The sequence below is a fragment of the Anomalospiza imberbis genome, chromosome 5 (assembly GCF_031753505.1).
Source record: "Anomalospiza imberbis isolate Cuckoo-Finch-1a 21T00152 chromosome 5, ASM3175350v1, whole genome shotgun sequence".
Lineage (NCBI taxonomy): Eukaryota > Metazoa > Chordata > Aves > Passeriformes > Viduidae > Anomalospiza > Anomalospiza imberbis.
Window position 1 is genome coordinate 63141392 of NC_089685.1, and position 27646 is coordinate 63169037.

Consider the following 27646-nt stretch of genomic DNA (forward strand, 5'->3'; position numbering starts at 1 on the left):
GGTAGAAAAGATGCCGGCGCTCCCGGGGCACATCCCGGCGGCCGGTCCGGGGAACAACCGTCTCCGGCACGGCCACCTCCAGCACGGGGCGCCGCGGCCGGGGCGGGCGGCGGAGGAGGCGGGGGCAGCGGCGAGACCTGCCCTGAGCGAGGGAACTTCTTAAAGTCCCGCCGCCTCCTGGCGCTCGGAGGAGTCGTGGGAGAGCGGCGGCATGGCCCGGGCGGGCGGTGGTGTGTGCCGCTGCTGCTGGGCGCTCGTCCTCCTGTGGGCGGCGGCGGGCGGCCGCGCAGGTGAGGCGAGCGGGGGCGCGGGGGGTGGCCGGCCAAAGCTCCCTCGCCGAGATGAGGAGGACGAAAGGAGGCACCGGAGCCGCCCCGCCAGTGCCCCCAGCCGCGGGGTTGCCAGGCGGTCGGGAGGGGTAGCCCGGCCCGGGCTCGGCGGCGGAGGCAGCGCGGCTGTCCCGGGGTACCGCCGGGCTCCGCGCCCCGCCTGTGGCAGCCGCGCCTTCGCCCCGTGCTGCCTGGGACGCGGGTGCGAGGCCCCCGGGCCCCCGCTCCCCACGGCGGGACCCTGCAGGCCGGGCTGGCTCCGGCCCCCTCAGGGTCTGCTCCGGGAGCACCTCGTGCCCGGCGGCCCGGCCGTGCTGCCTCGTGGGTGTTCGGTGCCGGCGCTTTCTAAACATCCTCCCAGTTCCCAGAAGGGGCGCGGGGAATCAAACTGAGGACCCAACAAGTGGGAAATTGCCTTGAGCTCCCAGCCGAGCTGGTTTTCAGTGTCATATGCGGGCACGGGAATTGTTCAGGATGAAGACTTCGTTGTGGTGCTGTGGCCTACAGCAGGCTGCAGCTTGTGACTAACAGAGTTTTAGTGCTGCCTTGTGGGGTGTAGGTCACGGTCTGTGCTTCAGAACTCGTACGGAATCCCAGAATGGTTTCAGTTGGAAGGGACCTTACAGATCATCTTGTTCCAACCACGCTGCCTCGGGCAGGGACACAGTATCTCGGTCTTGTGATGCTTTCAATGAATTCTGAAGGTTTTAAGGGCTGGATTCGGTGCTTATCCTCCAGGAATTTCCCAGTTAATGTATGAAGTGCCACAAACCAAGGAGAAATTGTTGTTTCAATGTGTGCAAAATGCTATGAGCGTGTCATTTTGTGGGCAGTCCTATCTCATCTTGCAGACATACTTCCAAAACTTTACCTGGATCAGCAAAAACTTCATTTAGGAGGACGGAAGGAAGGGTCAGCTGTAAATTGTCGAGAGGAAATGAAGTTTAGGGTATGAGGTAGTTTCACCTAATGCCCAACTGATTTCTAACATTGTAATTGCGTTGCTGGTAGAAAACTACAAAGGAGCAAATAGAAGTGCCTTTAGGCTATTTAATAGAGTAAATGACTTTCAACATTGTGAATTGTCTAGATTCCGTTGTTTGGGTTTTTTTAATAGGTTCATTGTTCTTTAGTACTTTGAATGCCTTGGAGATTATTTATCATACACTTTGGAAAATGTTTCTAGAGAATGTTCTTTAATATGACTTAAATTGAGGTGCTCTGAGATTAGTGAAGCTACTTGTTGAATTGCTATTTTTGTTTTCTCTGGGTGACCTATACTAGGTACCTATAACTGTTTTGGCAAATTTGCCTCATTTGCTAAGCTTTACTAGTAAGTATTCTTGTGACCATGAGAACCATACAAGACTGAAACTCTTAATTGATAGGTCACATTTGAATATTGCTTTTCACTGATGTAAGCACAAATCAGGGCATTGGGCTTCAAATGACAGGCCTGTTGGAAGCAAATTGAAAAATTACTTAGACCTGAAATGCATGAGGAAATAGGATAAATTAAGGACAGTAGAATAGAAAATACAAATAGCTTATATTCAGGCAGATCAGGAAAGCATTTACACCTTTATTTGAAAATTACTGGGCTTCATGTTAATTTCTTGTGTGGTTTAAACTAAAGAAGCCCTTGAAATACTTTTGTAACAGATTCCAATCATAATTGTATATTGAAATCTCCCTTGTTCTTTAGAGTTATACAGCCTTTTAAAAATAGTTAAAAGGATGCTTCTAAAAAAATAAACACATGGATAGGCAGGATCAGAGGAGTGCCACAAAGATGGTCAGAGTGATGGAACACCTCTCCTACAAAGACAGACTGAGGGGAACTGGGGTTGTTCAGCCTGGAGAGACCTTATTGCAGCCTTCCAGTACCTGGAGGGGGATTATAAAAAGGAGGAAGATGGACTTTTTATACGAGCAGGTAGTGACAGAACAAGGGCTAGTGGTTTTAGACGGAAGGAGGGCAGATTGAGATTAGATACAGGAAGAAATTCTTTACTGTGAGGGTGGTGAGGCACGGCACAGGCTGCCCAAGTAAGTTGTGGATGCCCATCCCTGGAAATGTAAAAGGGCAGGTTGGATGGGGCCCTGAGCAACCTGGACTAGTGAAAGGTGACTGGGCCTATGGCAGGGAGGTTGGAAGGAGATGATTTTTAAGGTCACTTCCAAACCTTAACATTCAATGATTCTATGCATTTTTTAATGGAAAAATAGGTCAAGCTCTTTAAATTAAAACATTGAACAGAAACACTCTTATTATGGTTGACCTGAAATATTTAAATGCTGTACTGTGATAATATAGTCTTTACTACTGAACATTAGTTGTAGGGGAGGGTATGCTGAAATCAAATGTACAATTTTGTTCTAGTTTTTTTTTTTGTATTTTGAAGTGATGCAAAACTAGTTTTCAGTGAAACAGGAGAGTGATATCTTCCCTATTTAGTGGAAAGTTTATAGGCAGAATCTATGAAGAACACCTCTACAAAAAAATAGTTTCACATTTGGAAAGCCACAGAAAAAAAATAGTAGTTAAATTAGTAGTTAAGGAAACCAGTAGTTTTCATATTAGTAGGAGATGCTCACAATTGTTAATTTAGCTTGTTACCTGTGAACTAACCAGTGTTCCATTGCTTGTGAGTTGGTTTGCTTGGCAGACTAAGGAAAAATACGAATATTATTTCTCACCCCCGGACCTTGTAGCTCTTTCATCTGCAAGGAAAAGAGCTCTACTCATTTCTCTAATTATAAAGTCCAGTAGCCTGACTTGATATGCATATCTTTTAAAACCAACTTATAGCTGGGAAAGCCTAAGGAAAAGCAGCTGTTGCATATTGCCAAACAAATCTTACTGGTGTTCCTAATGCATGCCAAGTGTTATTTTTTGGCTGTAATTTATTTAATAATTATTAGTAATAGTGTGCTTGTTAGATTGTGTTGGGCCATCTCTGTACTGCTTTTCTTTAATTTTTCATCTTCTCTGTCAATTCTGTTCTTTTATTGCAAGTTGCTGCCATTCCTTCATGTCTTCTTCACCATCTGCTTTTCTTGTGTCTCATCTCATGTCAGTCCTCTTAGTATTTCCTTTAATTGCTTGTTTCATATGCTAATGCACATGTATGTATTTCTACTCTCTGGTTGCCACCAAGTAAAAGACAATGTCCAGTTTTAACGTAACTTTCGAAATGGCTGTAGTGATCCCAAAAGAGAACAGATTTGGTGTTTCAGCTTAAAACCCAAAGGGACTGCTACCACCTCCTATATTCCTGGTTGAATATCCTTTTCCCATTATTTAGGGAATAATTTTGACAGAAAGCAGATATTTCTCACTTGCTGTAGAAATTCCTGCACTCTCCCAGCAGGAGAGTGTTTCTCCTCCCTGTTTCTTGATCTATCTTTGGCAGAAGGGTTGATGCAGCTTGAAAAGGAGGCTTCCTCCCAGTCCCAGAAAGGAGAAGGAACTCCTTTTTCCAGGCTTGTTCTGTCATTGCACTTCTGCACGTCTCTCTCCCACCCCACTGGTGGTTGTGATGAAACTCTCTAGTGCTGATGCTCTGCAGTTCTCCTGGCTGGCTTGTGGAGGGGAAGGGTAATTCCACTGGCCCACCCTATCCCCTGGGATTTTGACTTGTTCATTGCAGTAGATAGTGTGCTTTGGTGTGTTATTGAGGTTATTCTAAGCAACACTGTTGTGGAATAGTTACAGATTATCATGGTCTTTGATTCATTGGAGTTCTAGTAGGCTGAACACTTGGAAGTCTTAACTTTAATGATGAAAGGATGATTTATAGGTTCATGGAGATACTGCATTTGTTTTATATGCAAAAATTGACCAGTATGACTGCTGGGATGAGAGGTGCTAGGGCCCCTGCCTCACCCTCCAAAAATAAATGTAAAAATGCCAATATTATTCAATAGGAAGGCTCCTGTTTTTTTCAGAACTCAAACAGAAGTGTTTGAAAATGGGCACGTGCTTCTTGTATATCTATATTCCATGTTATACTTCTGGATCATTTTCTTGGCAAAGGCAATCCTGCTCGTTTAGATCAATACAGAATAAAATTGTAATAGATTAGCTGGTACAAAATGCTTTGATTACATTGTAGTGTAGACAGGTTTATAAGCTTGTAGTTGTAACTCCAACTGCAAGGTGAAATGAGATGATGAGTCAATCAAAAGAAAAAGCCGTAATGGGAAATAGTGGTTTCTGGCATTGTTGTTAAACTTTAACAGCTACCTTGATGCTATTCCTTTAAAGGCCTCTCAAGGTCTGTTGCAAATTATCCTGTAATTTAATGTTTCCCCTTTTTTCCCATCCTCTTTGAGTCCTGGTTTTCTTCAGATTAAATTTGTCACGTAGGGAAGCTGGAACAGGGCAAACTCCAGGGGTAATTCAAAAGTTTGTTCAGACTTTTGAAAATAGCTCTGCATGTTCATGCTCTGGCAGAGCATAAAACAAAGGAACCCTGCCTGCTGTGTAAGAGTACCTGTGTCAGATGGGTCTGTCTGGCTTTGGCATCAAATTTCTTTTCCAAAGGAAAGCAGCAGCTATTTTGCTTTAGGCAGACACAGTTTCTGTATAGGTGTAATAGGTATTCTGACAAACCTATTTAGCTTGCAGGCACTAATAGCAATACCCAGCTGCTCTGATTCCTGTTGAATTCCAGCCACCTCTCCACAGCCTCCTGAAGAGATGGAAAGATGATCATGGTTTGCCTTACTTTGTTCTTTCTCTTTTTATCCGTTCCTCAACATCTTTGTTTACTGTGCAAGTAGTCTCTCCTCTGCCCTGCAATGGGCAAGTTGGAATCATCCCACCCATTTACTGCTGGACAGGCGGGTTGTGTTCTGCTTTGACCCCTTGCATCATTCCCTCACAGAACTTCCTATTCCCTGACTTTTTTGGTATGTAAGCTTTAGCTTTGTAAGGTAGGCTTTGGCTTTCATCAGGGATGACCTTTATCAGCCTGCTCTTCTGTTCACAGGTTTTTCAGTCTGAGTGATTCCCATGTTTACTTTTAATCTAAAGTAGAAATTATTGCTTCTATTACTAGAAGATAGATAAGGAGATAACAGAAGACTAAGCTCATAGCTGCTTGAAGAGTTACTGAAAGTCTGTTGTGTCTGTCCTTTAAATAGCCTCAGTACTTGGCAGATGAAAAATGTGTTTTTAAGCACTGTGTTCCAAGTCCCTGAAATTACTTCATCTCTGAATAAAGTCACGTAACAACTTATTTTCATAGAATGTGGAAAAAGCAAAGTTCTTTCACTACTAAAATTCTGGTTCTGCCAATGCATTTTCTGTTCCCATGAGAAGTGTCTCTAGTATGTCATGAAGACTGACGTAGTGCACAGTGGTACAAAGCCTAGCTGGAGACTGGTAACAAGTGGTTTGTGCCAGTGGTTGATACTGGTCAGCATCTTCCTTGATGACCTCGGTGATGGAGCAGTGTTCCCTCAGCAGGTTTACTGATGATGTGCCAGAGGGCTGTGCAGTCTTTCAGAAGGGCTGTTGATGAATTTATCCCTTAAAACTTTTCAAATTATTCTGGGACCTCTGACATACGATTTTTTAACTCTTCTCACAGTGATGTAGTAGTGATTTGATCAGACGTGCATAGAGAGCTGATGTAATCACAGCCCATCTTAGGGAGGATTCAATTAGAATTGTAGGGTGTGGAACTTTTTTGATTTTGTTGTAAGAAAGCAGTTACCTTGCTCTTTGTTCTTCATCTTTGCAGGATTAAAACACAAATAATCAAGAATGTTTTCTAAAACAGCAGTCCAAATGGAACTCTGAGAAGTCTATTGCCCTTCCTTTGTGTTCGTATCATGCTTGGGATCAATTCTATTTCAGATGGATGATCAACACTGTACCTTGTAAAGGATTGCATACCTGCTGTGCTTTTGTCTTTAGGTTTGTGATCCACTGAGTCCTAGTGCTTCTGTTATGCCATCTCAGGGATTGGCTCCCTAGATGGTCGGTGTTAGAAAGCTTTTGGAAATTTTTAAATCTTTAGGTGGAAAATTAAGTCAACAGTCATTTTTAATCCTTTGCAGTTGGTAAGGTGTGCTGTCTTCTAAAGCTGCTTTCAGTAAGATTTGTATAGATTGTCGTCTGGGCCAGGTAAGGAAATACTTCTCAGAGTTTTATGTCAACACTCTGCTATGCTGGAGCTGTACACTGAATGAGTTGTAGGTAACTTCCAGAAGAATAACATGAGAATGTTTAGCTGTGAGCTTTTGTAAAACTCCAGTTAGTCCTCATGCCCTCTTTCAGTACATTAGCGTTAGTGTTGATCTCTGTAAGAGAACTATGCCTGATGGAAAGCTATGAAATTAACTTTTTTTAATTGCCAAAATACTGTCTTGACATTTCAGTATTGCATAGGAAACAACTACTTATGTTTGTTTCCCTTATATCCTTTCTTCTCCACCACAGAACTCCGCTATGCAACTGCGTACTGGAACAGAGCTGAAAAAATACTTCAGGTCAAGAATGCGCTGGACAGGAGTGGAGATGCTTATGGCTTCTACAACAACAGTCTGCAGACAACAGGCTGGGGAGTCCTGGAGATCAGAGCAGGCTATGGCTCTCAGACCTTAAGCAATGAAGATATTATGTATGTTGCTGGCTTCTTGGAAGGCTATCTCACAGCTCCGTAAGTACCTCAGGAAGCAGCTCAATTCATGACAGTTCCAGTGGATTTCTGTACTTGTGAGGTTGTTTGCTTTCATTGTCCTAAATTCCTTTTCATTTAAACTAGTGATACATTTTGCATCTGTGTGCTAGTCTTTTAATTAGTAGCAGGTACAAAGTATAGCTTCTTCATTATGAGATCAGGATGTACCCTCTCCTTCTCATCCTGCAGGATCTCCCAACACTTTGGTGGGATAGATGGATACTGTATCTGTATTACTGCTTGAGTAATGTAATCACAAAATAATGTAAATGTAAGGAAGTGCATAAGGAGTAGCAAAAAGTGTGGTTATTTCCCCAGGTTGTAGTTTAGTGGCTGATAAGGCATTTGAGAGCAGATCATTCAGGGAGCAATGTTGCTAGCAAGGTCTGCAGGGCTTCCTTACTGATATTTTTCAGCAAATATTGTCAAGAAACTGCTGGAGAGCAGATACTGAAACTTCACAGCATGGGGAGTTGTCTTGACCAACTTTAAAAAATATATATACACTATAGGCCTGAAGGCAGACTGGGGTGTGTCTAGAAGGGTTAGTGTTCTCCTGAAAGCCCCGAGGGACTGAGCCTTTCCCACAGTGCACATCTATGAAAAGTGAGAGAATTTTGTACTTGTTACAAATCCAGTGCAGGGTTTTTTCCCTAAAATAAAACAAACAGAAAAATCCATAACCCCAAACAATAGCCAACCAAAAAAAACTAACCGAACTTTGTTCTTTCCATGGCTAAGATTGAAGACAGAATGACACTATGAAATACTGATAGCAGATGGTGGTGCTAGGTTGGACTTGATGATCTTAAGGGTCTTTTCCAATCTTCTGAGAGATTCCATGGTTCTCTATAGCTGGTGATACAGTTAAGAACATGACATGTGGCTTGTTGTTGAACAAGCTCCATCTTTTGCTCTGTCAACACAGTCATAGGAAAAGAAAAATGCCAAAATTCTGATGCTGGGAGAAGTTTGTGATGGTTGCTGAGACTTGACTTTTTGGCTTCACTTACTTTGCTTTCAGAACACTGAAATAAATACCCATAGACTGTGTTGCACAGACCAGCAAGAGAAGGTTGTCTGCTGAACATTTGTCAGATACAGCTGCTGGACAAGGTTATATTCATTTAATTAGTAAGATGTTTCAAGATCAGTTTATATTTATGGATAGTTCTCTGAGCATATGGTAATGTGATTCTCTACTAAGTTTTGCTGGTGAGGTACCTAGGTCTCTGGAAGTATATAAAGGAAATTAAATAAAGTAATATTTCTCAATAACAAAACACTTCTGAGGGAGTGAAGGAGTCCTAAAGTTCATAGTACACAACCTGTACTCCAGACAGGAAAGGAAATTAAGTTCATGAGAGATCTGTTGTTGGGTTATTTGGTGTGGGAGGTTGCCTTGCACTGTTCGGTCAGTTTATGTAAACTATCCCTGAATCTGGGGAATGCTAGCATTACATTTAGAATATTGTTAAAATTAGGTATTGTTCAACAGGTTTTTTCCCTAAGGCTTTACGTAGGTGTGTTAATCAATAGGTGATTAAGCTTAAGTTTTGTTTAGTACAGGTAGCCCAGTCCATGCTAAGCTCAATTAGATGGCAAGTAGTGCTGTAGTAGGAACAACTCACACCCCTTCTTCTTCTGCCTCCACAGTAGATTTATGCATCTTCCTGGGTTTGAAACAAACTTAAGTATGTGTCTGTTCCTTTTAATGTGGTCTGAATGTGAAACAGTGTCTGGAGGGATTTATCTGTTGTCTTATTCTAGGCTAACTTTTAGAGGAAGGAGGTTTTCTCCCCTTTTTTTTTTTCCCATGTGTGTTAAGTGAAGATTAACAGAAGTTAAGTTATCCAAGTTATTCTGCTCAAGCCTTTTGCCTTCTGCAGGTCATGTGCTTACTGAGTTTTGTTTCTAGCCCTGGCTGCTGTTACTCTAGGGCTAGCAGCTCTAGCACTGAGTGGCCCTTTGTGAATAAGTGGATATAGCAGAACTAGTAATGAGCAGCAGTGAAGCTGAGGGCTTGTATTAATATGGAAAAGTACGGTTTGAGACTTAGGCTTTTAAGCAAAATGGGAAATTCAGCTGTTTGAAAGGAAATTAAGTGCAAGAGTGGGTTAAGATGCAAAACCAGAAGTAGCCAAAGCCTGTCTTTTCTGGGGAAACTTTTTGGGAAAATGCACCAAGAAATTCCCTGGCAAGTGCAAAACCTGAAAATGCTTGCTGTCAATAAAATGATTATCAAATATTATACATACTGTCTGAGTTTAATTTCTGTGGCTATTTCTTTGCCTCATTGTCTATCTTTACCTGCAGTGCAAGAGTATTTCTCACTGGGAGTTACAAACAAGTTTTTTCTGTCAGGTTGTGTAAAACTATTTTGGATAAAGAAGGCTTTTCCAGAAGCTAATACCTTCTGAAAATGTTTCAGGTAAAGAACAGAGATGAAATAGTGATGTACTCTCTTGACCCTTGTTAAGACAGAGAACCTACTACTTCAGGTTTAGTTTCATGACCTTGGTGGGTTTCTATTTGCCAAATTGCAACTAATGAATCCTTTTATAGACTGCTTGCAATTTCCTAAATTGCAGGAGAAGTGAGAACTCCCTAAGTCTGCAGATGTTAAGATTGCACTCAGAACTCCATTTCTCCTTCATCTTGCCTAGAAATTTCGAGAATCCTAATTAACATGCAGGCAGATGTTCTTATCTGTGGGACAGTTAAACAAGTCTTCTGAAGTATAACTGGGAAACAGCCTTTCTTAGTCAATAACTCTATTCCCATCACACTGCCTGGCCCATTTAGCCTGTTTTAGGGAAACTCTAGCACCATCACAACTTTCCTTAGAGAAGGCATCTCTAAACACTCTCATTCTACTTTTGCACACGTTGGTGTCCACAGCTCCAGCTTCCCTTTTATGTTCTTGGTAAGAACAAGGGAGAGTGTAGGTATGTGTTTAGCTTTGGGGAAGGCTTTATTTGCATTGCCAGCCACTTAGCTGCTGGAGTAAAGACCCTTATGTGACTTACCTGTACAAGCACCTCAGGTGATTCAGGCACAGCCTTCCAATGTGAAAGCATTGGGTGTGCTTGGCAATTGAAGACCTTTTTCGTACATGGCTACCTATAGTCTGAACAATTCCATGGTCTCCAGCTTTCTTGCATCCATATGTGGTAAAGACTCCATGAAGCAGACGCAGGGTGGCTCTTTGCAGAAATCCTAGAAGTCCTACTAGGAAGAGCTCTGATGTGATGCATTGATAGGATGGAAATGTTGGTGCCTGAGCCCATGTTGAAGTACGGCTTCCTCCAGAAGCTGTTGGATGAGCAGGAGGCCCAACTTGGCCTGCAATTTGGAGATCTTCAGGAATTCTCAGCTAGCTCAGATCTGACGTTACTCTTAAAGCATGAAGGAGAGTTTCCAGACACAGCTAGGCCTTTAACATGTAAGCAAAAGGATGACAAAGTATCTCTCTTTAAAGTATATGCCTTGCCTATAGTGGGAAACTAAATAGTCTGTAAAATAATGAGATTTAAAAAAAAATCAAAATATAAAACATGCTAGAACTGTTTTATCTTGGATTACTGGGGCATAATTAATTTCAGCTCTAACTGTAAAGATCAGTGGTAGAAAAAGCAATAGTCAGACCAGTGTTCCAGTGATGGCAGAAATGTAAGTCTTCTCTAGAGCATGCTTCATCTTTCTAGTGTTGACACCTGATTCAAAGTATGAGAGTATCCATATGTTTTTAAAATGCCTAGTTAGACATTGGATAAATTGAATCCTAGTGTCTGTAGTGTCTGGGGATCCAAACACTTGTTTTTATCCCAAATCTCTCACCTTTCTGCAAAGTCCAGTAATATAATCTAGCCAAGGTACTTGCTCTCTTCCTTAGGTATGAATTTCCTTTCCCCATTTCTAACAGAGAAGTGTTAATGAGGCCTGACTTTACTTAGTGGCAGAACACATCTAAATCTGTGACATTATTTTAAATCAATTCCAGCTGGGACATGCCAGGTGCCTAAAACAGTATTTAAATTTGAAGCAACATTAGTTTTACTCTTTCCTCATATAGCCTCAGCTGATCAGAGTCCTGTCATCTTCCTTGCTAATTTAAATAAGGAGGACTCTGCTTTTCTGGTTTTAGGCTTGGAATTCTTGTCCCAGATTTGCAATTCCTTGTGTTTGGCCTTAGATGTAGTTGCAAAGCCTTACTGTAGTGATCCAGTTTAATTCAGAGAATAATGCCCTTACAAAACACACAAGTCATGCACATAGAAGCTTTGTTAAAGCAAAAGAAAAAGCTGAAGAGAGCAACTGGGGAAAAAATTCTTGATAACCATGGTCATTAAAAAAAAATCAATTCCAGGAATTGTCTGTCCTCTGTTAGCAAATAAGAGTGAAAGCCATTAAAGAAGGTGTTTTCAGTCACAATTCTAACCTAACCCAGTCTCTACATCAATCATGACAGCTTAAGGATACTACTGATGTAAAATCTGCCTTGTGTTGCATACCCTCTGAGTGCAAAATAGAGAGTGGAGCTGATGGTTGAGTTGGAAGCCTGATCATTTGTCCTGGCTTAGGCAGTGGTTAGGTCAGTATCCTGGCTGGATTTTGTCTTCCTCATCTGGCTCTAATCCCTAAATGATCATCTGCCAGATGAACCAATTTGTGCTATTTGCTCCTCTTTAGTGACATGAGACTCTGATTTCTAGTATAGAGTATGTTATGTTCTAGTTCCCTTCTTAAAATTACTTGGGATTTTTATTTGCCAAATTCTCTGTGAATATGAAGGGGTGGAGAATATTGATCTGTTTCTCCAATTGTCTTGCTGTCTTCTGGAAGCAGGTTATGATATTTTATGTAGTCTTGCCTTACATGGGAGACAGAAAACTCTAGAACTAAAATTGTTGCTGGAGCTGCAGTTTTGTGAAAAATGTAATGGTGCAAAGCTATTGAATGCTCCCCTCTTGTCCCAGCATCTCCCTTCCACAGCCTAATTCAAGCTACAAATAAAAACAAATCACATTTTTGCTGGATTACTGTTTTGCCTGAATGTGTGAGACAATTAGATTTGATTGTGAGAATGGTACCAGAGCTGAGATAAGAAGCAGCAGGATCATGTTATCAAGTTCATGCAATTGTCTGGGAATGGGGCAAGGGACAGAAAGAAGGGAGAAGGTCAGTAGATGGTTCTCTAGTTATCAGCAAACTGTTCTATTATCTCTATCTTTATTCTCTAATTATGCCCTGAAGGAAACTGGGAAGAGCTCCTGTCTGCATCCCTCCCAGAAAAAGCTGCTCTCATAAGTTTTATTACAGGAATTTTGCCCTGCTGGCATGTGCTTTCCTTGAGGCTGGTATCTCTGCTTCTCAGGGCTGTTTTCTTTCTCTCAGCACTTGGTAGGAGATAAATGTACTGTTGATGGATGTAATTCTATCTCTATCAACTCCAGACCTCAGTGAAATAATTCTCTGCTGGTGTCCCTTTTATTTTTTTAATTTAATCAGTGACTGAAAAAAATGTTAAGTTTGATTCACATTAAGTGGAATGTTGAAGTTTTATTTTAGCTTGAATCAGACAATTACATTTCGGCTAAAATGGAAGGGGTGACTTTAATTCTGGGCTTCTGAGCATTTTTAAACAATTGATTTCATCTTGAAGTACTTCATTTCAAGAAAACAAACAAAAAAGTCCTAACCAACAAGCAACAAAGCCCTTTCAACCTTTGTTTTTAATAGTTAATGTGGATAAAACAGCTAACTGAATTCAGCAACAGAAAAAAGCCACAGGAATTTTGGTCTCCATAAAGCTGAATCTATTTAGGGCTGCCATGAGTGGGAGTTTCTGTGGTGATGTGTAGGATCATCTTATACACACTTAAAAATGGAGATACTTAGCTTAAACGGAAAGGAACATGGTTACTGGCAAGTAAAACCTGCTAGATATTGTGCTTAAATTCTCTCTCTGAAGTGTGAAATGAACTGAGTCAGCAAATTATATTACCTTTGCCTCTGTGGTTTTTTTGATTCCAAATAGCATAGGTCTCCAGAAAACTATTTTTGTTGTGCTTAAATTAATGTGCTAATGCTTTCAAGATGCTGTTGGCCTACAGATATTCCCTGAATGTACAGTTTTGTTATGAAGTAGTTCAATATAATTTTTTCTTATGTTCTTTCCATTGTGCAGCAGTATGAGCAGGCATTAGCAAAGTAATTTATTTTAAGTCACATCTTAACAATTCTTTTATGTTACTTTTGCTATTTGTCATGCACTGGATTGTTTTTTATGAGTAGGAAAAACTTACTTTGTAGACTGTGTTGCTTGTCTGTCAAGGCATGTTAATTAACTGGTTGGTACACAGAAGATGCAAAGGAATAACTCCTGTTACTCTTGTTCTTTCAGACAGATGTATGACCATGCTGCAAATATGTATCCACAGCTAATTAAGACTCCCACCATTCGAAGAGGAGTTCAGAATTTTATGGCGTATGTATTTATTTGCTAAAAATAAATCAGTCAAGACTTGGAGTTGAAGGATGACAGAATTTTCAACCTTTTTTTATTCTCTTCCTTATGGGCTGAGGAAAACATATGCTTCCTTTCCCTCTGATTGAATGCCATTATTATTAAAAGAAATTCTAAATATCCATGAAGAAATGCATATACCCTTCCCTAATTCTGATTATTTCAAACAAATGCTTAAAACCATTGCTAACAAAGGGTAGGGAAAATCTCAATGGACTCTGAAGGTCATTCTAGGAAAATTCCTTTCTTGAAAAGCTGATATTTTCAATTTTACACTGAACAGTGGTCTTCTGGCACCTTAGTCTTTTTAGCATTGTGCATCCTTTTCTTCTGTTAGATTAGTATTTTATTCTACCACCAATTTAAATTCTATTCTAATCAAAGAAGTCGTGATTCACTTTTCACTCTAGCTATAAAAATCAAAAGTAAGAATAAGTGTAGCTGCTTGAATAATGCAGCTATACTGGTAGGGAAACTACAACAGAAGAAGAACCAGGCCAGGTACTGGGAAACTCAGCTGTGATTATCAATTATTTTAATCTCCTTAGACTTGTGTTTTTATTACATTACAAATACCTGTGTGAAATGGTCACTTCTGGGGACTATTTTTTTCTGTCTTTGCCTTGTCTTCCCCTTTCCGTAAGGGGTTGAATATCTGACTGTTACTGGTGTGCATATATAAAGTTAATTGGTTTTAGCTTATCCAAAAAATAGAACAAAGAATCTTAGTGCTCCCTTGCTATCATTTTTCAGCATTGCTGTGCTCCTCCTTATGAGAAAAATGGGGTAGCTACTGTATCGATGTGTATGTGTTTTTTCCTGGAATGATACAGCATAGCAGCTGTATTCCCCAGGATGCATTGTTGGAAGAAGGGGGCAATACAAGGTGGCCTTGTATTGCTTTTCTATTGCCTCTATCCTCAACTCCTGCATCACTGCATTACTTTATAGCAGTTTTGCAATATGGATTGCTGTGTTATCTTGGAAGTCCTTAGCCCTAAATGCTTGGACCATATCCCTATTTCCTTGGACATACTTCTTGCATCTTGTTGTTTCTAGAAAGCTAACTCTGGTTGGTTTTCTCACCCATATGCTGCTGGAAGAGTTTGCTTCCTTTACAGGTTTGTCCTCTCTATTTTGCTACTTTACATAGTGCTGGGTGGATAGATACAGGAGGGTGGAAGAGGCCAGCATCTGATCCTCATTTCCTGTGGCTCTTTTGTGGCCCTGTGTGCACAGCAAAAGAGAGAATTCTGAGAAATCCTTATGATGTTGGTGACTCTTGCCCTAGGGTCTGTTCACTTGTGTTGCCTCATGCCCTAAACCTGGGTGATTTGGCTCTTCACTGGATCTGGCGCAGGGTACAGTTGTTTGGCCTCCCACCTGTTATTCAGAGGAGCAAATATGTGTTTCTCAGGCAATGTTTGAGCACGACCAGCAGAAAGCCTTCATTGCACTTGAACCTGGGGGAGAGAGGGAGGCTCTTCAAATGTCAGTCTATTTTTATTCTTAAATGGATATTTAAAAGGGAATGTTTCATCTGACCTATCAAACACTTGTTTCCCTTTAACTGACTAGATCTGCTATAGCAAAATCCTCCACAAACATGAAGTCCAGTTCCTTCTTTGACACTAAAATCTGGTAGAGGCACATGATTGGAGGGTATTTTGCTTAAGTCTGAACATTTACACTTGGAGGATATAGTGCTTATATCTGCAGGATTTCCAAAGCGTGATTTGCCTCAAATCTTTAGTAAGAATGGACCATCTGGGTCATAATGTATTTGTCCCTTCCCTGCATTATCAATTATACTCTAAAAAAACCCAAGAAAACCCCAACCTGTTTGTTCCTCTGCAGGAAGCAAGATCAATGGACAAGACAACAAATCAGAAATAATAAGGATGACCCATTTTGGAGGCATGCTGGCTATATTATTGCACAGTTGGATGGTCTGTACATGGGAGCCCTCGAGTGGGCTAAACTGCATAAACTAACAGTAAGACTGCTGCACCTCTTTTTCAGTAGCTGGGGCTGGGATGTCAGTGGACAAACATGGGAGAAGGGGGATCCACTTTTTAAAAATAAAAAACAGAAGTAGGATACTTAGTGGCAAGTAGGCATTCTGCATGCCATTCTGCTAAGTCTTTAGTGGCTGTTCAGTGCAGATAATGTGACTGAGCACTTGGGCCATGTAACCACAGATTCTTCACAAGGGGCTTGGAACTGTGGGCACTCACGTGGTGATTAAGCTGGGGGTGGCTTTTGGATCCATGTGAATGTTGGAAGGACAGACACTTCTAAAGTGTTTATTGCTGTCACTTTACAATTGTTATTAAGCAAATGACCATTTAGGTATAAAGAGTACCTGCAACAGCACAAATTAAAGCTTTCATTCTTATTTCCAAGCATTAGATTTCAAATCCTAAAAGCCTTTCTATCTTAGAGTACATTTTACTTTACTAAATGACTTCTCCTTTTCTGCCTTTTAAGTCTCAAAAATATATGGTTACAAAAGATGTGGTCTGTGTTGTGGCAGGTCAGATGGGATAGATTTTGAGGTTTTGTTGGGTGGTGGTGTAGTTGGTTTTCTTTGTGTTTTTTCATAATTTGTTTTTCTTTCATTTCAATTAGAATTGTATTCCAGATCATCAGCTTGTTTGTAATAGCAGAACTCCTTTAACTCCATTAGAGATATGGCCAGCAATTTTAATGTTGTCCTGAAGTCTAATATCTAATAGGTTTTTCAGTGTAAGAGGAAGGACTTGAGTAATTGTAGTTGACCTTCTTACCTAGGTTAATCATACCAAGAATTTTGAGAAGTTGGGAGTTCTGAATTGTAAACAGTTGCATTTTAGTAAAATGTACATCTTTCTTGCATAGAAGTCACTCTGGGGCTTTCATGAATGGGGAGCCAGATCAAACTGGGAAAAAAAAAAAGGGTTTGTAATAATAATCCATCCCGAGGGACCTGAGATTGTAGGGGAAAACACTAGAAACCTTGACTTTCTAGGAAAAGAACACTATTAATATCCTTTTGTAACCACTGTATCTGAAGAGCCCTGTCAAGCTCATCAGTTTTTTGGGGATTTTTTACTGCTTCAGAATCTTTCAGATTCATGTGGAGAGAAGGGAAAAGTACTTCTTTGTAATAGGCATGTCCTGCATGCAAAGTGTGTTCCCTGATGCTTGCTTATTTAACTATGCGTTTGATACTGAAAAGCACTGACCTCTGAAGTGTTTGAATAATTTTTATCCTCTTTTTAGAGATCTCACTAGCATGTGTATATAAAAATGGTGCATTTGGTGAAAGTTCAGATGTGTGGTTCAGGCTGAAGTATTTGTGTCCTCCATTCTTGAATTACATGCATGACATATTTTTTTTTTCTTTTCCCAAATGTGCTTGCAGCAGTTGGTGGGATTTATTTTGACTCTTTTCCATGCCAGGCACAATTTTAGCTTTGGACATTATTACCTATGTTGAGATGCATATCTTTTTATTCAAAGCAAAAATGTTCACTGTGTATGTATTTCTTACTTGAAATGGTGCTGCTTTTTCCTCTCTTTGCTGCAGACACTAAGTGAACATCAGTCCTTATCTTTGGGTATGTTTTGGACAGCTGCTCTTGCAGCTAGGTCTTTGGTTTTTCTTGCCATCAAAGTGATACCTGGCATTCTGTAAAATGTTCTGTAAGAGTACAAGAAGTTCATTTTGTTGGATACCATGATACTTTTGAAAGATTAGGCTACCACTGTGTGTGCATATTTATTGCTGTTAGGATCTCCTTCAGGAAACAGAGCTTGAAGTCTGTTGCTGTGAGCTTACATGGGCAATAAAAACAGGTGCAGCTGCAAAGCTTCTGGCTAGTATTCCAGCTTTGACACATCCATTTATATGAGAATCAACTCAGCTTCTGTAAACTGTTGGCACTTAAAAGCCCCAACTAAACTCACAAACTAACCAAATGAGCAAAAACACCAGCAATATCTTCCTTATTCCTTGTGATTAAAGAAATCTACCATCCAAAGTGCAAATAAATTTACCTAGTAGATGATTTTTTTTTCTTATCTTTAAATATTGTACTTTGGTTCAATTAACCCAATTGTTTTGGTTTTTTTTTCCTTTGGCAACAACTCCAGTAACAAGTACTTTTCTGTTACTCAATTCTCAAAATAAAACAATCAAAGAAATTTCATACTGAAAGTCTCTATAACAAGTTCTGCATATTTTTAAAAGCAAATCTCATTCCTATTGCATGTTTTCCTCAGTGCTTTGAAAGTCTCTTCTTACCTCTTTCCTTTAGTAGATACTATTTTGTTTCATTAATAAAATAATCATTTCCACGTGTTTATTGTCTTTGGATTATCATCATCAGGAACAAGTTTATCTTTTGATCTCTAGTAGTTCAAGAGTTTGAATTAATGGTAGTAATGAACATCAGAAATATTAAAAATACCTCTTATGTGAATTGGGACATTTTTCTTTTCCTTTTTTTACCCACACTCAAACAAAACAAAATAAACCCCCTAAGCCCTAAACAAAACCAAGCCAAATCTTGACATGTGACAGTCTGTATTTTGTTGCCTGATGTTCTGATGTTCTACTTGCTGTTGGGAAAGCTATGTGTACTTCTAAATTCAGCATATTACTTTGTAGATGTAGAGGACAATTGTTCCCACTGTCTTAAGCTTAAAATAAGAGTAAATGCTGTAGAAGAAAGGCTAGGAAGCTTTTCCCCTTAACTCCCAAAATGCTAGAGACAGGAGAAAGAGAAGGGGAAGAGGAGATGGATTTCAAGGTTCTTATGTTTCCCTGCACCATGAATGATCATACATAGACAAGATGCTCTCCTGAACACTGAGAAGTTGTTTGGTTGACATGAATGGTCAATAAGAGATAAAGGGGTTGAAGAAAAGGAACTGTGTTTACAAAGTCTGTGAATTGTAACACTGAGCACTGGGCAAAGTTGTACAGAACTACTTCTTCTCAGGTGAATGAAAACAAGCTGTTTCATAGCTAATCTGATTTTAATTTTAAAATTCTGTTTTCTGGGACTATGCATGGTAGTTTGAAGCCAGAGTCAGATACTTATTGAGAGCTGGGTTATGTGCACACAAGTAACTCTGAAATGTTCTCTTTTTCTGCTCTCCCCTAAATTTCAGATTGCTTTACTTGAATATTGTAGAACCATTGTGTCTGCCACAAGTAACTGAGCCTTACTGCATAAAGAAAATTTGGGCTTTGAATGGTTTGATAGTAGCACTAGTGAAATTTTTTTTATTCTTTCTGAAAGAAATGCTTTGTATTGTATTGTTCTGAACTTTGGGTTTTTATTGTATGGAGTTGGTCCTCCTGAGGACTGTTTTAGGTAGGTGCTTCCATTAAGACCTACCTGAAGGCAATGTACATGGTAAACTTCTGTATTTTGAATTTGATATTTACAGGTATCATTTAGAGTGATGTCAAAATTTGAATACATATTTATGTTAAAATGTGATATTATTCTATCTGGTTTAGCAACATTTTATATCCAGTAAACAAACCCAACCCTTTTGTCAAGACAATTTCTGAGGGAGGGGCACTCAAAGAACATAAAGCCTTTTCATCTGCCTAATGCTCTTCCAACACTGTGATTAATCTTGGGCTTGTCTACGCAGGGATATTACTCTTGAATAAGGAGGTGTCAGAGTTTTAAATACTAGAATGACTCCAGGATAGTTCTCTATTTGTACTTCCTTATTTTGTACCCAGAGTGCTCAGGCTTTGAGAAGTTACTGGAAAACAATTGTTATAGAATAACTTGCCTATTTTAATGTCCCATGTAAACAAACCTTTAGGGCTGCTTCATTCCTTTCTGCTGCCCTTTGTAAGTTTATTTCTCCCTTCCTTGGATGTAATTTGAACTCAAATTGATTTTTTGTTTTGCTGTTCAGAACAGCACCCAGAGGAGCCACACATTCTAGCAAAAGGACTTTTGATGTGGCTTTACCACCTCTTTGCTTGCCAGTTTAGTTAGTTCGTTCTTCTTCAGGACCTAAATGATGTATATAAGGAGTTTTTCTGACATTGCTGTGCGAGATGGGAAAAGGTGATTACAAGAAATTGTAATATGCCCTATGTCGCGCATCTGTTATTATGCAGATTTTTGGGTCTAATTCTTGCTAGTGGACACTGAGTAACTCCTCATAGAGAAGATTTCTCCATATATCCTGGAAATCAGCTGTTATTTTTCCAAAACTGGGGCTCTCAGCTGTCTTGTGGCAGATGTTTCAGACCACTCCTGAAATTCCCAGATTGGGCATGCAGTGCAGATTCTTCTGTTTGAATGCATTGTTTTACTGAGACTCCAGAGAAGCACAGTGCTTATGTGATATCACATCAGATCTTAAACACAAAATCAGGTTTATTTAAGGAGAGTAATGAATTTTTGGAAATAAACTGGAACAAAATCTGCTTGGCCCTCAAAAGGAGGATGAAAACAGAACTCTAGGGGGTACTTAACAAACTAGTTCCTCTTCTGCATCTCTGATATTTTGGCTGGCTTTGGCAGCTGACAGTCTAATCTCACCCAGGGCCTTAGGGATTTGCATAACATGTGCTTTGAGTGGGTCTTTCCTTCTGCTCTCTGGGCACTTTTCTGTGCCTATTGTTCTGCAAGCTTCATAGCTTGGCACTTTTTTCCTAATTTGAATGGACTTCCTAATAGTTACAGAAGTTTTGATTTGGAGTGACAGTAAGAAGGCATGGAAATATGAAACTTTTTAAAAATACACAGGCAGTTCTGACGGTTGCTGTAGCAATACAAATGTAGCTAAAAATATTACAGTGAAAGCAGGTTCTATGAAGGAGAATATGGAGTGGTAGCAAATGGATGTCAAGTACAATTAAAATATCTTGATTGCTGGAGCAATCTCATGCAAGCCAGTTTTCTTCCTTCCTGGTGGTACTGCACAGTGATGCCTGTGTGAATCAGACATTGGAAAATGGCTTTTTCTTATTGTGTGGTGGGTTTTCAGTGCAGCTGGATAGGGGAAAATGGTGCTTAAACAGTGCCAATTCTCTCTATATGGATTCCAATGAAATAGAAGTTGTGACTGGTTTGTAACTGATTCATACTTCTGAATTGCTTAAAACTATCCAAAGACGCATCTCTTGATGCTGCTCCCTGTTTGGATCCTTACAGCAAAAACATGATGAACTAAAGCAATGTAACATGCATGAAAGTTTAGTTTGGATTTCTCCTTCAAGCTATAGCTGCTCTTGGAGCCTTCTGCCATGAATTATTTTAATTGTCAGAACGGCTTTTTTCTCTTGTGTGTAAGTATTGTGGGAAGGTCTAATTCCTTCCTATGGGATACGTGGATTGTAGTTTACATGATTTCTGGTTTTCCTGTTGGTTATTCTTTCAGCCAAAGCAGTAAATGGATAACACAGAATTCAGAATTCAATATTTTATATTGAATATATTATATTCAATAAAAAATATTCAGAATACTTATATTCTGAATAAAACCTAAATGGATTTGACGCTGTTTCATTTTAACTTGTCCCCCTTTACTGGTGTTTGTAGAGAGGTCAGCTATATGGTATAGTAACAGTGATTTATATTACAAGTAATGTGTTTCTTTGCTGTATGATTATGTGGCATTATAAAATTACTATTCACAGCACCACAGTGATGTGTGTTCTGACTTCTTTTTCTTAAGCCTTGCCTGACAAAAGGCATGGCGAAAGCAAGAACAGGAAAGATTTGGAAAACGGTATTTGAAGGTTGAGGTTAAACCACCATTAAGCTCTTATTTTTGAAGAGGCAAAGTAAGAAGAGGTTCTAAAGAGCATGTTGCACAATTAGCTGTGTGTAGTTAACCCTGGCTAGCTCCAGCCATAAGGAGTTTTCTAAAGCACATAGCAGAGTGCATTTTGACTGACATTCCTTATTCAGCTAGTTTGATTGGTATTTATTAGCATTTTTTTCCTCATTTGTTTCTTCCTCCTCAGTCCTGAGGATGTCTTAAATTGCAGTTTTTATAAAAATCTGAGAGCTCCCAAGAGCATTAGTGGAAGATGCTTCAAAGACATCTAGATAAACAAAAAAATTAAATTGTATCTCAGTAAATCTGTAACAACAGATTGATTGGCATGCTGCTTGCAAACACACACTAAGGTTTCTTGAGTTACAGCTACATCTTCCTTTTTGCCTCAGAAATTGTAGCATTGGTAATGCCACTACAAGGGTCAGATCATGAAAGTTTCCTCAGTGCCTGGTGCTGTACTGAGTGTGAGCATTTGGACCTTGTAAGTAGGCATTTCACAGACTATACAAGAGCTTCCATCTGGAGCAAAAGAAAAATTCGAACCGCTGAGGCTGTCTTGATGTTTTTCTGTCTCAAGGTGGTTTTTGTCATCTTCTCCTTTATTCAGCCACTAAGCAACTTTGATGTCCAGTTTCTGAATGCAGTTGGAGACCTGTTGGACCTTATTCCTGCATTATTTGATTATTCTGCACGAGGTGGACAATGCAGTGTGGATTCAGGAGGCCATGGGAGATACCAGTGGGACATGGGACACTGCTCTGCACTGATCAAGGTGAGCACCAGAACTTAAATCTCCAGTGACTGTGTTGATTTGCAGTGTCACGAGTCTTCATTTCTGGAGTCTTCCCTGTTCAAGTTGCATGTGCATAAAGAGACTTCTGTCAATGATCACGATGGATATATGCAGTTGTCATTTGTGCCTCTATAGGATTTTGTGTCCAGTATTTCTCACTTGTGTTCAAGGGGAGAGAAAAGACCAAACCAAACCCACAGAGATGGATGTTGAAAAGCTGCTAGAACTACTAGGGAATGAGGAACTACCAGGGAGAGGAAATAACTCATTCACCTAGGGAAGTGAAGTCTGAAAAGGGGTGTTGTGAGTGACTACAAATACACTGGGCAAATAGGCAGGGGAAAAAAGGAAAAGGATTATTTAAACTAAAGGACAGTGCTAGCATAAAAATAATTGGATGCAAGTGGCTGATGTTTTCTGTTAATAGTGATACCTTTGAATGGCTTTCCAGTAGGAGTGATGACAGGAAAAAACCCCACAGTTTTAAGATAAGTGACTGATGCATCATGGTGGCAATTACATTTTTCAGTTAAAATTATTAAGGAGATTTAATCAGCATTTGGAGACTCAATGTATCACAGAGCAACAATATTCATCTTAAATAAAGAAACATTAACTGAAGCATTTGCCTACAGTAAGAAGTTTCTGAGCTAACAGCTAGAAAATCGTAGAACTAGGGAAATATTTTGAAGAGATGTACCATCAATATATATATATTTACCTTTTCAAATTAAATTTATTTGCATTTGCTTCTGTGCTTCACTTCAGAATGAACCAGAGGAATTCTCACAGAAACCGCATGTTTTAAATTGATGTTGGATATGTTTGAAAAGATCTGATTTGAATGTGTGAATAGAAATATTCCAAATGAAACTGGGGGAAAACCTATACCATGTGATGCTGGTATCCCCAATAACCTCACAATCTTTTATTTTGAACATAGGCAAGAATTGTTTCTAGAGGTTTCAGAAATTGATTTAATACACAGCTAAAAGCACAAGAATCTGCTCTTTCTTCAATAATGCAATTAATCAAACTGCTTAAAACAAGTAGTTCTCCCAGTTTCTATCAAGTAGAAAACATGCAGAATATCATGGGGTCTGAAATTATTAATCTTTCTGCTTCTGTTTTCCAGGTTCTACCTGGATATGAGAATATATATTTTGCCCATTCCAGCTGGTTTACTTATGCAGCCACACTGAGAATATATAAGCATTGGGACTTCAATATAGTTGATCCATACACCAGCACCAGCCGTGTCTCATTCAGTAGTTACCCAGGTAAAGTCAAGAAAACCAAAACTATGTAGATATTCAATTTGGCATGGACCATCTTACTGTCTTTTAGCTGTCCTGGCTGTGAAAAGGATGGTAACTCAACAAGCACTGGCTTCAATCTACCTTAGAACTTTTAGCCACCAAGAGGACAAAATGCCAGCTTGAATTTTCTGTCTTGAACACGATATTGTTGTCATTGTCTTTTGTTTTTGATTAATCACCTTCAGTGCTCTGAATAGTACTGGTTAAATATTTTACCTCTGGCACAAACATGCTGCTTTGAATTCTGTGTGTGTAGTCTGCAGTCATCTCAAGTGCTGAACTCCTCACCATGCCTATAGCATTCACATGTTTGGTAACAACAATTTTGAGCGCTTCTGTTTACTGCTGTGACATGACTAGTGCTGTAATGGGATTATTACTGAGTATCAAACATTTGCTGTTTGAAAGTGTATTAGCTTCTTTCATGTTGAGTTCAGGAGCCTTCAGTTGTTTTGTGGTTTTTTTGGTTTTTTTTCCTTTCCCCCCACATCTTCCTTTTCCAGCTTCTCTATAAGCTGTTGCAGAGGGGAGTATGTTTTAATGCTTATTTGGTGTGTTCATAATATAGCCAGCCAAAATATTGAGAGTCTCTTACTGAGAGGGGAAGATTAGGCCAAATGTTAGAAATCGCCAGCAAGTAATGTTTGAGAAGCAAAATATGTGCTCTTGGTACTGAATAGCACCAAGAAATGGGAACGTGAAAAACCAAAGCAAATCTGTGACTCCCTCTTAGAGCTGACATTGCATAAGTTTTTAGAGGTGAAATTTCAAGTTCAAAAACACCTAAACAGTCAAGAATCTTCATAAAACATTTTAAATTAACTAAGTACCATAGGACACTATCTCATTCTCATGACATTTTGATGGCTGATCATTTCAAAATGTGCTTTGTTGAGTAATGGTGCCTTACTGTAAGGGCAAGAGTTCTTCGTGGCAGGGGCTCCTGAGACTGTGACTGGGAGAATGTTTTGAAAAGAAGTTGCATTCATTTCACATTGAAAACAAGCCTTTTTCTGTGGGGTCTGACCCTCCTCAATGACCCTTCTCAGGAACGCAGTATTTTCTGACAGCTGAGATTTTTAATTTGAGGAAGGGGTAGAGGTAGTCTGAATGTCTCTTAAGTGTACAGCCTTTCAAGAGCTTAGGTTATCTGCGATTGCCTTGGAGGAATTTCACTTGCTTGTTGCAAGGAATTCTGTCAAGCCTGTGTAATTTGGTCAGAAAGCAAAGGTGTCTGAGCTCTGTTCATCACATGAATGTTCATGAGGTTATTCTGGCTTTCATATCTCTCAGCTGAAATACTGATGGTAGCACTACCCTTGACAAGAATGTGGCTTTGTTTAGCAACTGTTGTATGCTGCACTGTACTACAGATTCAAAACTGGGGATCAAGATAAGCCACAAAGAGCATTTATTATTTTATCTTTAGTGGGTGTCTGTGGTGATGTCTTTCAGTTGTCCCTTTTGTGGTTTCTTTGTATAAGGAAATAAAAATATTCTGTTTTTATGAGGCTGATAAAGCAGAGTGTGTGGCAGGGTACCTGAAAATCAGATGCTGCTTTGCTGAAATGGTTGGGGTCTGTTCATTGGTGTACAAAATCCCAGTGTGCTTCCCTGAGAGTGCTGAGGTCTGTAGAGATGGCTTATTTTAAAGCCTCCTATTGCCATGTGGACTGACATAGTGATGTGGGAAGGTGTACTTCTACCAACAAAACTGAGTGAGAACTGTTGCAAAGCATAGTTCCCATGGCTACAGTGAAGTTTGGGAAGTCTGTGGTGTGCTCACTGGCTGCCTGATTACAGGGTGCTGTCACAAGCACTAGACAAGCATGGTCCATTGACTGCAGCAAGTTGCATTAGTTGTGGGTGTAGTTCACAGACTTGCAGTTTTCCATGGCATGAGTAAGCACTGGCCTAGTAATGCTCCAGGGACGTCACGTAGGAAGGAGGCAACTGCCAAATTCCTCTGCTCCATGTTATGATGAGAGATATTTTCAGAGCATCTGACTCTGGAATCTGCAGCTCCTGGCCGTGGTTCAACCTGACAATTGTAATGTCTCCCTGCATAAATGTTCCTGCTTTTAGTCTCTGATCTGATAGACGTAAGAACCAGTAAGAAAGGCCAACCTAGTAATCTCTCCTGAATAATACCATGATCCCATGGACATAGAACTATTAACTTGTGGAGGAAACAGAGAGCATTAAAAGACAGGTGATCACCTAGGCCTTCAATGACACTTAACTGAGTTATTCAAAGATTGTTGTCATCCAGTGAGACTGGATATAAAGTAAAGCTATGCTGCTGTCTAAAAGGTGTGTCAGAAAATGTTAAGGGGTCATTTGTCTTTTGAGAAGGAATGTACCAAATCCATGATTTCTCCTGGAGTCACAGAGTAAAATTATCCACATTATTTCTTTATTTACTGATTTTCGAAAGACAGGCTACTAGATTGCAAAAATTAGTATTTGCTGTGACTCAGTTTTGAGGTTCTGAGGCTACTGACTAACCATGATTTGTGTTAGGGTGTGCATTGTGGTACAGCTGGAGGGCCTTGCACTTCTTTGCTCATGTTGTGAGTGAGCAGGTAGGAGGACAGGCAGGAATTACAGAGTCCATCCCACCTTCCCCAGCAGTTATCAGTGTTCAGCCACCAAGTTAAAATGTCCATTGTTAACAGTATATCTTCTCTGCTGCTTTCTCCCCTTCAGAGCAGCAGTAGTCCTGCAGAGGCACAGTCAAGTGGGAATTAATGGGAGCTGTAATTTGGTTTTGGAGAATGATTTCTTTACTTGCTGCTGATTTCCACACTATCTCACCTTAATTCTCACTTGAACTCTGCTCAAAGTCTTCATCTGCAGAGCTGCACGTAGGACAGTTCTGTGAACCTTTGGAAAGGAGGAATGTCTCTGAACTGAAAGCTTGAGCTTCATTGTCTTCTTCAAGCTCTGGACATGAGTACTTCCTGTGGTTTGTGAATCAAGGCATAGCAGAGAGAACTGAAATTGTACAGAGAATGTTACTGTTCCTCACAAATGTTGAATGAAGCTGTGCTCATTTGAGGGAGTAAAGAAGTGATGATAGAGACAAGGTAGATTCAGTGTTTTGTGCCACATATCTAGTGGTGGATCAGACAGGAACCTGCACCTCTCCTCCCTCTGTGCCCCTTTCCCTCCCCACCTCCAGTCAATTCTTTATGCTGCCCATTGAGGCATTCAAAGAAATTAGTCAAACTAAGTGTTAAAATTTACGATTTTCTTTGGGTAGCAGGGAGGTTGCAGCTGCCAGGATTTTCATCCATTTGGATGGAGCTCTTTTGAACTCCATTTAAGTACAGGAATGTGCCATTTTGACTAAGCACTCTGGTTTGGATAGTGAACTACTTTCTCTGTGCTGAGTCACGGTCTTTTAAAGTATGTTAATTTGATTTTAGCAGCTTAAACAGCTGAAGAAGAACAGTTGAAAAATTTTACTTCTACCTTTCCTCCTCTTGTCTGTTATTGGGATCTTTCTTGGTTGAGCTAGGGGGTGATGTGGGAGTAAGATGGCACAAGTTGTCTTGATGGATGACTATACATGTCATATCTATATTTATACATGCTAAGGCAGGAGAGAGAGGTAGTTTGTGTCCCTTGCTTTGAAGTAATCTGGTCTTAATGCAGCATAATCCTTCCCCACAACTTGAAGAAGAGCTGGGAGGAACAAACCATGAAAGAGGTGGTAGCCTTTGTTCTCAGGAATACCTTGCTCATGAGATATTGCCAGACCATTTCCTGCTTCCTTGCTTCCTCCAGCATCTGTTTAAAACCTGGAGGGAAGCAAAGGAAAGTGTCAGTGAGCTTTGGAACTCTGGTCTCGTCAGAGCTCGTCAGAGCTCTGTGGTATGTGCTATTTCTTAGTGCCTAGGAGAGATGTGCAAGTGGAAGGAAGGCAGCTGATGGGTGTTCAGTCTTGACATGAGAAGCAGCTGCTGATTCTCTGCTAATCTGGAGAGCACCTTTATTTTCCCATATTCAGATGTCTTTATACACCAGAGCATTGGGCATCTCAGCCAGGAGCTACTCCCATCCCTGAGAGGTGGGCTAGACCTCATAGCTTTGACTTCTAGCCTGTAAAGCTGACCCTTTCTGCACTTGAATGAGCACAGTGACCTTTTAAAACACCAAAAAAG

General features: G+C 40.1%; 1 protein-coding gene across 2 annotated transcripts in view; it reads left to right on the plus strand.

The window, feature by feature from the left end:
* Nucleotides 1–69: 69 nt before the first annotated feature.
* PLBD1 (phospholipase B domain containing 1) overlaps nucleotides 70–27646 on the plus strand; it is a 46530-nt gene continuing 18953 nt past the window's right edge. Inside the window, exons 1-6 of one of the 2 annotated variants that reach the window (XM_068191495.1) lie at nucleotides 70–290; nucleotides 6784–7003; nucleotides 13431–13514; nucleotides 15411–15549; nucleotides 21973–22137; nucleotides 23294–23438. In XM_068191495.1, the coding sequence (XP_068047596.1) occupies nucleotides 212–290; nucleotides 6784–7003; nucleotides 13431–13514; nucleotides 15411–15549; nucleotides 21973–22137; nucleotides 23294–23438 (832 nt within the window). In that variant the 5' untranslated portion in view covers nucleotides 70–211. Of the gene's footprint in view, nucleotides 291–572; nucleotides 733–6783; nucleotides 7008–13430; nucleotides 13515–15410; nucleotides 15550–21972; nucleotides 22138–23293; nucleotides 23439–27646 lie in introns of those variants that run through there. The other variant, XM_068191494.1, reaches the window with a different exon arrangement.